The sequence below is a fragment of the Daldinia childiae genome (genome assembly GCF_008694065.1).
Source record: "Daldinia childiae strain JS-1345 chromosome Unknown Scaffold7, whole genome shotgun sequence".
NCBI lineage: Eukaryota > Fungi > Ascomycota > Sordariomycetes > Xylariales > Hypoxylaceae > Daldinia > Daldinia childiae.
Window position 1 is genome coordinate 1423089 of NW_022984648.1, and position 13847 is coordinate 1436935.

The 13847-nt window shown below is 46.5% G+C and overlaps 3 protein-coding genes across 3 annotated transcripts; 2 read left to right on the plus strand and 1 right to left on the minus strand.

Moving 5' to 3' along the window:
* Nucleotides 1-2911: 2911 nt before the first annotated feature.
* On the plus strand, nt 2912-4848 carry GL218_06673 (uncharacterized protein; the record flags this gene model as incomplete). Its single annotated transcript, XM_033583398.1, has 3 exons — nt 2912-3172; nt 3232-4051; nt 4103-4848. 3 exons carry the CDS (start codon nt 2912-2914, stop codon nt 4846-4848), a joined length of 1827 nt encoding a protein of 608 aa, XP_033433509.1.
* A 410-nt stretch (nt 4849-5258) lies between these two features.
* On the minus strand, nt 5259-9709 carry GL218_06674 (Peroxisomal biogenesis factor 6; the record flags this gene model as incomplete). Its single annotated transcript, XM_033583399.1, has 3 exons — nt 5259-5994; nt 6072-9462; nt 9664-9709. 3 exons carry the CDS (start codon nt 9707-9709, stop codon nt 5259-5261), a joined length of 4173 nt encoding a protein of 1390 aa, XP_033433512.1.
* Nucleotides 9710-11320: 1611 nt separating this feature from the next.
* On the plus strand, nt 11321-13486 carry GL218_06675 (Sterol esterase 2; the record flags this gene model as incomplete). The annotated part of the gene is made up of 1 exon (XM_033583400.1): nt 11321-13486. One exon carries the CDS (start codon nt 11321-11323, stop codon nt 13484-13486), a length of 2166 nt encoding a protein of 721 aa, XP_033433511.1.
* Between the last annotated feature and the right edge of the window lie 361 nt (nt 13487-13847).

Consider the following 13847-nt stretch of genomic DNA (forward strand, 5'->3'; position numbering starts at 1 on the left):
GGACGTCAAATCTGTCCTCTAATGTCGGGCTCAAACGCCATTGGGCAGCAGAATGCCAAGTAGGGGATTGCCGATATTTTCTAGTGATTGGTTACCTACTGTGATTTCTCCAACTGGCGTCTCTCGGGAAGTCGGGGAGTAAGGGCTAAGCATATAGAACAGCGGCGTTTCGGAGTTAGAAGGGACAATAGTTTGTTCGTGAGTTACGCTTCGGCATGAGATATTACCAAGTATGTCACAAACTTAGCCGTACACCGCTTATCACGGTATTACTAGAATAGAAATCTTCAGGTCTGATGACTAGCGAGCCGTCATTAGGATTTGGGCTTTCAATATTCCTGCCGTGTTGATGTAGCTGGGTAAGCTAGTGAAAAGAACTTTCTATTATTACAGATAACTAATAGTTAATAGATATAACTATTCGAATTTGCTTACGATATGTGATAAGAGCCGTATTAGGAAAGCCTTGCAGTCTTTATACTAATTAATATAATAGTATCTACCTGGGTTTGTAGAAAAGGATAAGCCCAACTCCATATGCTTATACCTACAATACTTGAGATAAACAAGGAACTCAAAAGTGACACCCCAAAATAGGGTGCACCAAAGTCAGACGACAGGACATAGGAAACAGGATTAGCAATCACTGTACTCTAGTTTAAAAAGGAGTTGATCTGCGAGCAACCTCGTAGCCTGTGTCACATAGGGATAAAAAAGGGAAGCATATCACTACTTACGTGGGCGGAGGCTCAAGCCACGGCTATAGTTTAACGCAGCAGCCAATAGTAGATTCCTCATACATGATAGCCTCGTAGGCTTTGCCCGCTGCAACCCACCGGATGTACGCGCAGGGATCCCTTGCTGCAGATACCCAGAAGAAATGGAACTAACAAGCCTTTCGGGGGACACGGTGAGAAGTTATATTCGGTATGTATGTATGTATGTATGTATCCTTCTGACTGATGAAGTCCCCGTTTCCATTATTTTTCTGCAATGGACTTCTCCCACGGAACCGGTACCGCGGGTAGACCGAGCCACTTCCTTCAGGATGAGCGAATTATGCAAACATATTATTTTTTTCTTCTTCTTCTTTATCTTCAAACTAACAAGGCTTAACATTCAGCTTAGGATGCATGCATGCGTCCCCTGCTGGAGTATAAACGTAAAAAAAGGCTGGTAGCGGCTTATGAGCTTGTTTTGCTCGTATACATACTGCTGACGTAGAGATATCGCGAGACAATACCTAACTCCCCTGTCGTTTACTATTGTAGAATATAGTGTTACATTCATAGGTGCTCATAGAACACTATTAACGGCTAAAATGACAAGTGAAAAGGGTATCAGACAGTAACCACGGATGTAATACTCGTACGCGTACGACGAGGAGTAACCGGTGGAAAAGCACTATATGTCAGCAACGACACCGGTCCGAGATTCGCGATACCTATCACGAAGCTTCTTTATATAAAGACGGTCCTTGGTTTGCGCTGGGTATGGATATTCCTTCCGTGGCACGGATCGAGGCGGGGATCTCCCTTACTCGGGTAGGGGCTGAGGAATCGGTTACGCATACACTACTTCGTATGATAATACGTAACCCGTAGATCTGTAAAGTTAGCACGTCCAATCATGGTAAAATAACTAACTAATGTGGGGTTTAACTGCGTTAGGTATTCAGCAGTTTATTTATCAGCTGCTTTCCAAGTGTGAAGACATAGAAATTGGATGGTAAAAGTTCGGGTTGGTTGTAATGTTCAACAACCACGACCACATTACGCCAAATGGCACCTGTGATTCTAACCTCTGATTCTAAAGAGGGGTTAGAGCAAGTGAGACAGAATATCTATGCAGTTACTTATCAAGCGATTACTACTGATATAATGATATTAGCTCTATGTTGTCTCTTAGTTAAGACCAATACGTCATGTCATTCCTGAGCTACATGAGTATGTCTGCCCCCCTTTACACTTGGGAACTGTATGAGGTCATACTATGAAGGGTATGCCCTTCTGTCTAGTCTATTTTGTCTTGGTTATATGTTACTACATTAACCTTGATGTCTGATATTCACATCGTATACCTTGGGGAACAGCCTCAATTGGAAATGTTCAAATCACTAATCTTTCATTCTTCGAGTTGTAGATAAGTTTGATACATACGATTATTATGTAGACTCGACTGTAAGATAGACTCTGGGCATCTTGGATTTATGTGCGATTGGATTGATGTCGGGTTGTCTGTACATTAACCAAGGGATTTCGAAAGAGTCCCCTTGTTACTATGATTCATATGTCTTGAATCAATGTACGGATTAGGGTTACCCTAATTGCGAATTGCTAGTTGGTAAATTCTGATTCTAAAATTACCTCTTCGTATAAAGACTACATGTTATTTATAACTTGTCTAAGTATTTTTTTTAATTTTAATTTTTTAATTCGTAGCTTGGCGTGGAAATTGAAATATACTTCTAAGAAGGCAAATATTTGAACAATACCAGAAATCCCGAGGTTTCGGTAAAGCTGCACATATGCAGTTAAACCTCAAATGTCAAACCTTATTCAATTATGTATGAAGTCATATTCAGGTACAAGCGTCCAATCAAAAACTAAATCTTGCGCCAATGGCTTTTTAAGCCTTTAGCGGTCTCGGTCTCGTGCCGGTAGGTTGGTAGAGTGTAAAGCACGGGTGAAACGTTCTAAACCTCCTAAACCTCCTAAACGTATTATCGATTAGGCCGTTTATCGTTATCTGATCCAGGGGATTCGTTCTCTCATTCTTCCCACCTCGAACCAGGAGCATCCCATTTCCAACCTTCAAAGACTTATAAGTTTGATTTCTTTCCTTCTATTTCCTCATTCTTCTTCTATCGGCTTAGTCCTCTCGAAAACTTGATAACATCATTTGCGACACGATGGCAGACACCAAAGCCGCGACGTATTCGACCGACCCCGCTCTATATATCTACACATCTCTTACGGCCGGGTCATCTCACATTGTGACGGCTACTTCGCGATTGGAAACTATCCTAAGAGCTAACAAGGTACCATTCAAAGCTCTAGATATTGCTATTGATGATAAGGCACGTATGATATGGGGTCGAAGAGCTGGCAAAGATGCATCTGGACGAGATCGTAAGCTTCCCGGTCTGGTACAGATGGGCATGGTTCTAGGTGTAAGTTGATTACGAGTGTGAACTTCTTAAAATATACTACTAACGAAGTGACCTCATAGGATCTAGTAGAGATTGAGGAGTGGAACGAGTATGGCGAACTGAAACAAAATGTCACCATCTACTACGACGACTTCACCATCCCGCCCAAGAGCCAGGCGCCTCCACCACCTGCCCCTAAAGTTAAGAAGACGAAGAAAGCCGCGGCATCAACCTCTACCCCTGCGACGGGCGCTTCCGCACCACCACCACCGCCCGCAGCACCTCCGCTACCCGAAAACGACAAGACGAAAGCAGCAACATCGTCATCGACAAGTAAATCCGGAGTAGCAGCCAAAGCAGCTAGCACCGCCGAACCCGTCCGTAGTATTGCTGAGGAGGCCGCGGCGAAAGCGAAGCAGGTGCATCTGGATAGCTTGCGAGCTAAGGTCTACGGGAAGAAAGATAAGGACGCTAAGGAGACCGAAGATGTTAAGAAGTCAGATGACAAAGACGTCAAGGAGAATAAGGAGGAGCCTAAGGAAGAGCCCAAGGAAGAGCCCAAGGAAACCAAGGAGTTAGAGAGCAAGACTCCCGAGAAGTCAGAAACCGAGGAAATTAAGAAACCAGATACCACGGAAGTGAAGGAAGTAAAGGATGTCAAGGATGTCAAGGATACGAAGAAAACGGATACTAAAGATACCAAGGAGACCAAGAAAGTAGACACCAAGGATGCTAAGAAACCCGACAGCAAAGATGCCAAGAAGACCGACACCAAGGATGTCAAGAAAGTAGAAAAGAAGGAAACTAAGAAGCCAGACACCAAAGAGGTCAAGAAGCCAGAAACCAAGGTCATTAAGAAGACGGATACCAAGGATGTTAAGAAATCCACTGCTACCGCCAGTACTAGCTCTAGTGCTAGGAAGGCCACTACTACTCCTACTACCACTACAGCCTCGTCTAGAGCTAAGGCAGCAGCGGCAGCAACAGTGTCTAAGCCTAAAGTAACGACTTCCAAAGCAACCCCCTCAAAGGCAGCCCCTTCGAAAGCAGCTCCTTCGAAAGCAACTCCTTCAAGGACAATTCCTTCGAGAGTAACTCCCTCGAAAGCTACCCCTGCCAAGACGATCCCTAAAACAATACCGATCAAGCCTAAGACTACGACTACATCATCTAGAACTACTTCCACACTGCCCAAGCCTAAGGCTGCTATGTCCACACGCTCAGCAGCCGAAAAGCTAAGCAAGCTGAAGCTATCGGACAAAGATAAGGAAATACCGGCAGGCGAAGCGGCCCTGCGGTCGCCGACGGCAGCATCATGGCGCGAGACTACCCCGACGGAAGAGGACGTGCTGCGCCCGATGCTGCAAAGCCCGACAACCGGATCGTGGAGGGCAGATGGCACCGGCGCGACTCCCAACATAACCGAGCTTCTCCACGGTGCCGTCGTGGAGGAGGTGTCTCCCGAAGAAATCGCCGAGATCGAGAAGGCCGAGGCGATTCCCGAGGCGACAAGTTCGGAGGAAGAAGATAGTGAAGAGGAAGACGATGACGATGACGACGAAGAGGAGAAAAAGGAGGGTGAGGACGAAGAGGAAGAAGAAGATGATGAAGATGACGACGATGAGGAAGAGGAGGAGGAGGAGACGGATGAGGAAGAAGAAGGCAAGGGAAAGGGAAAAGTTGAAGTCAAGAAATAATCAATCAACTTTTATAGTATTCGACACGTCGACGATGCCGGCGAGTTTTCACTTTTTGCACTTTTTCACTTAATACTGCTTTTTCAGCAGACAATAGGGGCAAGGGGGTGCTAATTAGATACCAAATTTGCGAAGAGAAGACAAAAATAAATAAAGACTATCGATTATTATCTTGATCTGCGAGAACTTTAATAGCGGTATGTGGTATTATTGTATTGTATTGTATTGTATTATATCAATGATGGGAACACTTTTTTTCTTCTTAGACTAGTAATGTGTTGTTATAAAAATAGTTAATAGTTAATAGTAGATATATTATAGTTAGTTATATATATATCTTTCTCTATATAACCCTCCAAGTCCCAACCCCCCTCCCCTCACAATTTTTCGACGGCACCCAGAATGTCCATTTAGTAAAGGCCCTCGTCATCGCTCGCCGTCCCGTGGTTAAACTTCGCTGTAGGTGAAGCCTGTGCTTTACCCTTCCCCTTAGTCATCGTACTCGCGCTCCCGCTTCTCCTCCTCCCATTCGTCAGGCTGCTCCCACCGTACACGCTTCCCGCCTCGTTCTCGTTCTCGTTCCCGCTCCCCTCGTCGCTGGCGTTGGCGAGGGCCTTCCCTTTCCCCTTGCTGTTGGTGCTGCTGGTGCTGGTGGGTGTCGTCGGTTTGCCTTTGCCCTTGTTGCTCGAGATCGACCGGGACTTCGGCCTGCGGAACGCCGGCGTCGCGGGAGCCTCAGCTATTTCTGGCTGGGGCGGCGGTGACGGCGGTCGCTGTTGTTTCTGAGATTTGGAGTCATGGTTTTCGAAGGTGGCGCGGACTTGCTCGTAGTGGGCAAGCTCGCCGGCGCTGACGCTGGGGATTAGTTCCCGGTTCGCGTCGAGGAAGTCTTGCTCTGTGACCATGACAGCGACGTCCTCGGGCGTGGCGTGGTGGTCAAAGAAGTTAGCTGTCGAGATTGGACCGTGTCCATCTTTCTCCCGCTCCGTGTTGATAACCCGAATCTTGGTGTCTACTAGAGATGCCTGTCGCGTAACCGCCTTAAGCATGGCGTCACTGCACAATGCGTAGAAATCGGCACCCGTGTAAGTGAAGGGCAGATGCTCAGCGACAACCGGCAATGAGACGGACGGGTGGAGTGTAAATCTGTAGGCGAGGTTAGCATATGCATATTATGAGTTGTTTTCCCGTGTAAGGTTAGGATAATTGGATTAAAGACATACTTTCTTGTTAGGGCTTCCATAATTGTGATCTGCTTATCGTGCGTGTCGGACACGCCAAGGTAGAGCATCTTGTCAAATCTACCGGGACGTAGCAACGCCTGATCAAGTAGATCGGGTCGGTTCGTGGCGCCAATAACGAAGACGCCGCCCCCTTCGTCATCCCCCCCGGACATGCCATCGAGTTCTGCTAAAAGCTGGGAGACGATACGATCCATGACACCTCCGCTGTCGCCCTGGTTTCCTCGTTTCGGAGCAACCGAATCAAGTTCGTCGAAGAAGACAACACAGGGTCTCGCATCTCGGGCTCGCTGGAAGACGCGGCGAACATTGGCCTCGGACTCTCCAATATACATGTTTAGTAGCTCGGGGCCCTTCACACTGAAGAAATTCAAGCTGTACTCCGTGGCAATTGCCTTTGCTAACAGCGTCTTACCCGTACCGGGTGGGCCGTAGAATAGGATACCGGAACGCTTCTTCATTCCTTTGGCAAATAACTCCGGTCTCTCCAACGGAAGCTGGATGGTTTCCATCACGGCTTCCTTGACATTGCTGAGACCACCAACATCATCCCAGGTGACATTCGGAATCTTCGGTGCGCCAATTGCGTCTGCGAAGTTCTTTCGTGCCGCGTCAACAGCAATTTCAAAGTCAGCCTTCGTTAGACATCTCGCAGACGAACCTCCTGCTACTTGTACATCGCGAACGGTGACAATCGAATTATCATTTGAAGCCTTCGTCGATAATCTCTCTAGGCGTGAGTCACGTGCGACTATCGCACGCTCAACCACATCAACCAGATCACCAGCAACTAGAGCTGCCGTTTTAATAGCGACTCCGCTTAGCTCAACCTCAGGGGCTAAAGATACCCCTCGGTTTTGTATTATGGATTGTAAAATGCCTTCACGTTCGCCTTCATCGGGAGCACCCATTTCGAGCTCGTGGGTAAAGAGTCCCCTGATTCCGTCCGGCACCTTGTCTACTTCGGTTGTCGTCGCAATTAATACTCTAGTGTCACCGAGTACTTCTTTCATTGCAGCTACCATCCTGTCGGCTGTGAGGGCTTCGATATGTCGAATAAGCAGAGCACAGCATTCCGGGCCGCAACTCATGGCACGATCTGCTCGCGCCTTAAGGAGGCCTTCAGTTTTGACATCGCTCCCTCCAGCTCCACTCTCATTGACCACGTCATAAGAATCAATAGTGAACGTATGTAGACCAATGTCTGCACAAGCGTTGGTAGCTAAAGTGGCCTTGCCTATGTTGCGTTGGTTTGATACGAGAAGAACAGCAACCGGTGGCATTTTAAGATGAACAGCTCGTTTACTCGTAGCAGCGGCTAGTAGCTCTCTTAATCGTCGTCTCAGGGGCGGGGTAAACCTCACCTGAGGCTGGGCCACCGAAGACAGGACACTAGATGTGGGCCGAGGAGCTTCTTCAACGCCTAAATAGTAAGGCCAATTGCTATCTTTCGTGCCTGGGAGACAACTAGTAGTACCGCCAGATTGGGCAATCTGGGTCGAAGAGCTGTCGACACAGGCTACACCACCCCAAATATCCCCTTCGTCCTCTTCGTCGACGGGTTCCGTCTTCTGACGTTCTATATGGGCGATTTTAAACCAAGCGACGGCGTCCGGTTTTGACGTAGCTACTGCGCCAGACTTGCTTGAAGCTGTAAGCGCCACGACGTCGTCAAGAACAAGGCCATCGCCGGTATTTGTTGATTCCTGAAGGGTGCGTCCAAGTTGCGTGTCAATTGGAATTCCAACTAAATCACCAGTTTTGACTACGCGAACACTTCGCGCGAAGTGATCTTTGAGTCCGCCAAATATAGCCGTCTGAAGAGCTTTCTCAGAAGAGACAGGCGTCCGTATTTGCTGAAGAGTGACATCGCGAGCATAGGGAGGGCGGATCGATCCGGTGATTTTTGCCTGGCCTGGCCTCGGAGGCTGAGCTATTCTTTTCAACGGAGATAAGCGAACGTAAGGCGCGCCCTCTAGGTTTGCGAGCAAGAGGGGCGACATGTACGCACTAGGTCCAGTATGCGTTGGAACTTTGGAGTCGAAGAACGAAGGCCTCCGATTATTTACATCGTGCTTCGAGCTTGGGATTCTAGTCATGGGCCTGTGGGAATAACCCTCCGGGAGCCCATAAATCTTAGCTGGTCGCCATACTGACTCTTCTTCCCCTGGTTGCCCGAAACTGCCTAGGCCAAACAAACCAATTCCGTTTGCGGGAGGTTCCTCTGAGGCCTCGAGTCGGACCCAATCTCCAGAGAAGCACCCTATCCTAGTTAGAGAGATGATATCTACGTATACCCTTACTTCTTCATCGTCTTCGGCTGTTGGTTTAGGGTGAAGTAATTCTGACGGTATTTGGCTCATCAAGCCGTGAGCCTTGAAGAGGCGACCCTTAGGACGATCTTGGCGAGCAGTCGTGGCGGTAAAACTAGAAAAGACCGAGGGAGTATTGCCGTTGCCAATCCTTCCTCGTCCGAGTGTCATTGGAGTTCCTGGTTGCATGGTAGAGACACCGCTAGCATTGGTAGATGGCAACGACGGAGCTTGAAGAGAGATGATATCGTCAAGTGAATCGTCGGAGAGTTCATCTTCATTTTCGGGTTCTGAGATTTCCGTGTCAACATCTGTTATAATATCCGACGTCTCGCTCGGACCATCTGCCTTATCTCGTTCTTCGGTAGCAGAATAAAACTGGTCGGTTGCCGTGTCCTCGCCATCCTGGTCAACGTTATTTAAAGCTTGAGGCGAGGTAATGGCGCCTCGAGCTTGCTTCGACTGAGTGTGACCCCTCGTCAAAATGATTTTGGTAGTTGGTGCTAGGATGCCTTGTGCTACGGGCTCGCAAAGTGTTACCTTGCCGGGTGTAGGAGGTACGTGTGTTATAGGATGTGGAGACAATGGTAAAGGGAATAGGTCTCCGTTATGAACGATTTTCAAGGTCCCCAAAGCTACACGCAACGCAGCAGCGAGGCGATTCGTCGATACATCGGGTCCCGTAGCTGATTTCTTCTCAACGGACAGATGATCGTTAAAGAAAGTACCTTCTCCATTCTCAAGTCTCTTCACTAAGTCACTTTCGAGGTGTACAAAGACAGTATCCAAGGGGATAGTTGCCACGTCTAAGATCAGAACTTCAATGCCGCCTCTATTATGGCCAGAAAGCCTCGAGGGTGCAACCTGCTGCAACGTTGTAGCAAAACTTTGCAGGGCGAGGGACGAAGGGGAGAATTGGATTGTAGAATCGGCAAGGGAATTGGATTTAATGATGGGGACTATGGTCCAATTTGTACGTTGGGGATTCGGAGACGGTGTCCACGGAGCAATGGCAACATGCTGGATGTTGAGAGGTTGGCTGGTCTTATCTTCAACCGAATCTGTATCACCTTAAGTCTTTATTAGTTTTCGACACGGCTACTTGCAGAAAGCCCAAGTATCTCATCGAGACAACTCACCGTCTTGTAAGTGAGGGAACAAATCAGCGAATAGATTATTGGATAATATGCCAACATCTCCTTTCACATGATTATCCAATAGAAGCTTTGCTGGTAAGGCAGGTTTATCTTGCCTTCTCCTACGCCTTCGCTTTCGATGAGCACCTGGATCGCGAGTCGGAGTAGCCATAGTCGCGACGTATGGCTTTCAAAATATTTATTAAGGAGCGGTACGCCGTGATAGAAATCATTAAGGCGGATCAGGGCCCCGCAAGTTGCGAGGTGTCGCGCATAGAGGAAAGTGGAATTTTTAGATTTTTAAGAATAATTATTTGACGAAGGCCGATAAATGATAGGATGATAACTTATAAGACTCCACGGATATATTATTCCGTCGCGTTGTAAGGTAGGTACCCTTTTCTTCTTCTTCGCTCCTTCGCGTCACCCAATTGACCTAATTAACTTAATTGACCCAATTGACTTTCGGCTTTACTTACACCTGCTATAATTTTGACCGAGGCATTATCCATATTCGATAGATGCACAGACCAATAACCAATAACCAATTGTAGTACGATAAATAGAATAAGCCAACGTTATCGATATCAATTTATAGCTTGCATGGAATTAAAGGTATATGAGGTACCTAAGTATTTCTATATCTACCACATATAAGTTGTAACCACTTAAGGTATTTAATTGATAGGTAAAAGAAAAAGAAAAAGAGTATAGATTCTATTAAATATATGCATAGTCCTATATAATTATTTTTTTTATCTATCTAAAATAATAGTTATAATGTGATTCAAGTAAACTTGCCTGTTAAACACATGCAATTAGGTTCGTCTTAGGTAACTCTAGTATTAATCTCTAGTTACGGGCAAAAACTTTGTACTAACCTCTAATTGCCTTGTTTAACTAGCACAATTTTACCAATGTTATCCATTTATACTTTCCTTACGAAACCACACTCAGATAATTTTATAAGAACCTTATGTATAAATTGCATGTTCTTCACATTGGAGCTAACTTGATTAGCTTTTGCTCCGTCAACATCAATTGTTTAACTTGAAACTTGATATTGACTATTAGTTAACCATAAAATGATTCACATGTTTGAGGATTCTTTCGCCTCCATATATATATATATATATAGTTAGTGGCAATAGCCCCCTCTCTTCTTCACTTTCACATGTCTTTGTCGTCAAACCCGCAACACTTAACCTAGTCAGGGGAGCATTCATCCTCTACCTTCTCTTTTATTCGACATTCACTAGTGTCCAGTGGCTCGGAATCAACTACCTAATAGACACACAAGGAATTTAGACTACGATCTGCATACTGACGTAGTATTCCTTGATCTCCGGGACCTACCTTGGCAAGATTCTACCCTCACGAATCCCTGCAGTAGGAGGTTCACTTTCCATTTTTTATCGTGGCCCCTTTGATCCTAATGCCATTCACCGATTTACACTAGTGACACACCAACTCCCTGCTTTGATATATCTTCATTTCATCGGTGGCTTACTCCAAGAAAACCATGACGCGGCTTCGCTGCTGACGCGATATTGCAAACATTACTAGGCTACTGGATCTCATTACTTGATCTCATTACTAGATCATACCTAGATTTAGCGACGTCAATCTATTCGGTACACGACTCGTTATTTTTTTACTTGATATTATCTAAGCTGCAAAATTTTGCAAACTATCTTTCCGTCTAATCAAAAGAGTTTATACAAAGACTTGACGAATAATCTTCGAGGCTAGATGAATATACCTCTAAAAGTTAAACATCACAATGGGACTTAGTACCGACCATAGCCAGGCCAGGTTGGAGCCGTCTGGCGCTACTACTGCCCAAACAGCCGTTGAATTCGCCCAACAGGCAGAGAAGCTCTCACTTCAAACAACTCAAAATAACGAACATATAGATACGGTTGCTGTTGAGGCCCAATTTGTGACGCCACAGGATCCGGTCATTATCACAGCCGATGGGAACCGACTGCCTACTGTTCCTCTTGAGCAAGCGCATAAACTTAACATATTAAAAGAAGAGCTAGAAAGTGGTGTTTCTAAAGATGCTATTAATCGTATCAGTGACGATGACCTCCCACCGCCTCATGCTGTCGCTGGCTTAGGGTCGATGTCCTACGCCAATGATAAAGCAGCACAGAAATCATCCGAGGGTTCATTGCGGAGGTCTATGCCACCGACAAATACACATCCGCTTTTCCCTCCCCTTCCCTTGTATGGGCCGCCGTCTCTACTTCGCGATATACAATGCTGGACCTTTCGGTTTACATCATTTTTTCTTAGCGCCGCCTTCCTAGGAGTAATTGTTCTCGGCGCCCTATTTACGAACATACCTAAAGTATGTTACAAGGCTTGGAAGCGCATGACCTTCCAAGACCCTAACGCTAAGAGGCCATTTTACGAAGAGGAGATTCGGAGGCAGACTGTACGAGATGAACAGGAAAAGGCCTGGAAGAGGCGGCAATCCCAGGCACGGAGAAATTCGGATCAAGAGGACGCCCAGGGAAATGAAGGCTACATCCCGACCGAAGGTGGTCCGGATCCCGTTGTCTGCGATGTAGGATACTATGCGCGGAGAGTTGGTTTGGATATTGAGGAATTCCAAGTACAAACCGAGGATGGATTCATTATTGACCTGTGGCACGTTTACGATCCTCGCGAGTATACTAGGCTAGACGATAAGGAGCGGGCCTACCGAGGACCAGAATTATTTACGGGTGACAACAGAAAGGTACCAAGAGACCCAAACCAGAAGCGTAAGTTTCCTGTCCTGCTGATGCACGGTCTGCTTCAAAGCTCTGGCGCCTACTGCGTCAACGACGATGACTCGTTAGCATTTTACCTGTGCAAATCGGGCTATGACGTATGGCTAGGAAACAATCGATGCGGCTTTAGTCCAAAGCATACCTTACTCGACTACTCAGACCCTCGTATGTGGTGCTGGAATATTCGGCAGATGGGGGTGTTTGATCTATCTGCATTGGTCTCACGAATATTGTTTGAGACCGGATTCGAGAAGATCGGGTTGATTTGTCACTCACAAGGCACGACAGAAACGTTTGTAGCCTTAGCGAAAGAGCAGCGTCCCGAGCTGGGAGAGAAGCTCACCGTGTTCTGCGCCCTTGCGCCAGCAGCCTATGCCGGTCCGCTGATTGGCAAGATGTACTTCAAATTTATGCGCGTGATATCGCCGGCTCTCTTTCGAATTATGTTCGGTATTCACGCATTCATTCCTATTATGATGACCATGCATTCGATCCTACCTTCTGGCATCTACGGACAGCTTGGATACACGGTATTCTCGTTTTTATTCGACTGGACGGATGCTCGTTGGGATCGTGGCCTAAGAGATCGCATGTTTCAGTTTGCCCCCGTTTACGTGAGCGCCGAATCGATGCGCTGGTGGTTAGGTCGGGAATGCTTTGCCAAACATAAATGCATACTCTCTACTAAGGAAGAGTGGCGGAGCGAGGAGAGCGAGGACGGGACAGATGGACCTCTCGCCGAAACAGCCAGCAAGCGCCGAAGTTCTATACTACAAAACATGAATAGAGAGCACCAAAAGAAACCCAAAGGGTCTACGGCGTGGTACAATGAGAAGGTGTGTCCATTTGCGCTATGGGTAGCCGGAAAAGATAGTCTCGTGGATGGGAAGAAACTGCTGCGACGGTTTGAGAAGGGAAGAGAACCACACGTCAGAGTAGTCCACAGCAAGATACTGCCAGACTACGAACACTTAGATGTTATTTGGGCGATGGACGCGGTGGATCAGATTTTTGGTGATATTCGGGAAGTTCTATGGAAGACTTGCGACGTTAGAGACAAATGCATAATACCGAAAGGCTGCGAGGACGTAGCAGCGTGGGTACGGCCAGAAAAGGCCGAGGCAGATAACGAGGATGCTGAGCAGTCGAGTAGCGATTCGGCGTAATCCTCGATTGGAACATGATACCCCCTTTGATTTCTACATTTGAACACGAATGTGTGACGTTACGGAGATGATTACATACAGCATAGCTGATGCGTATGATATGCTATATATATATATTGGATTTATGTTTAGACGTATATAAGACGAGACAAATAGGTCACATAGAGTATATATAATGTCTATTGTTCTCATTTTATACTTGAATATACATATATAGGTACCTATGTAATTATCGCTCTGAATATCTTCATGTTGGTCAGCAGCTCCAACTTCTCTCCAAGTTCCCCGCAATAATACATTAAAGCTTATCTCCTCTTGGATTAGTGTTTTTGTTCCTCCGCATGATCTGGGGTCCCCATGG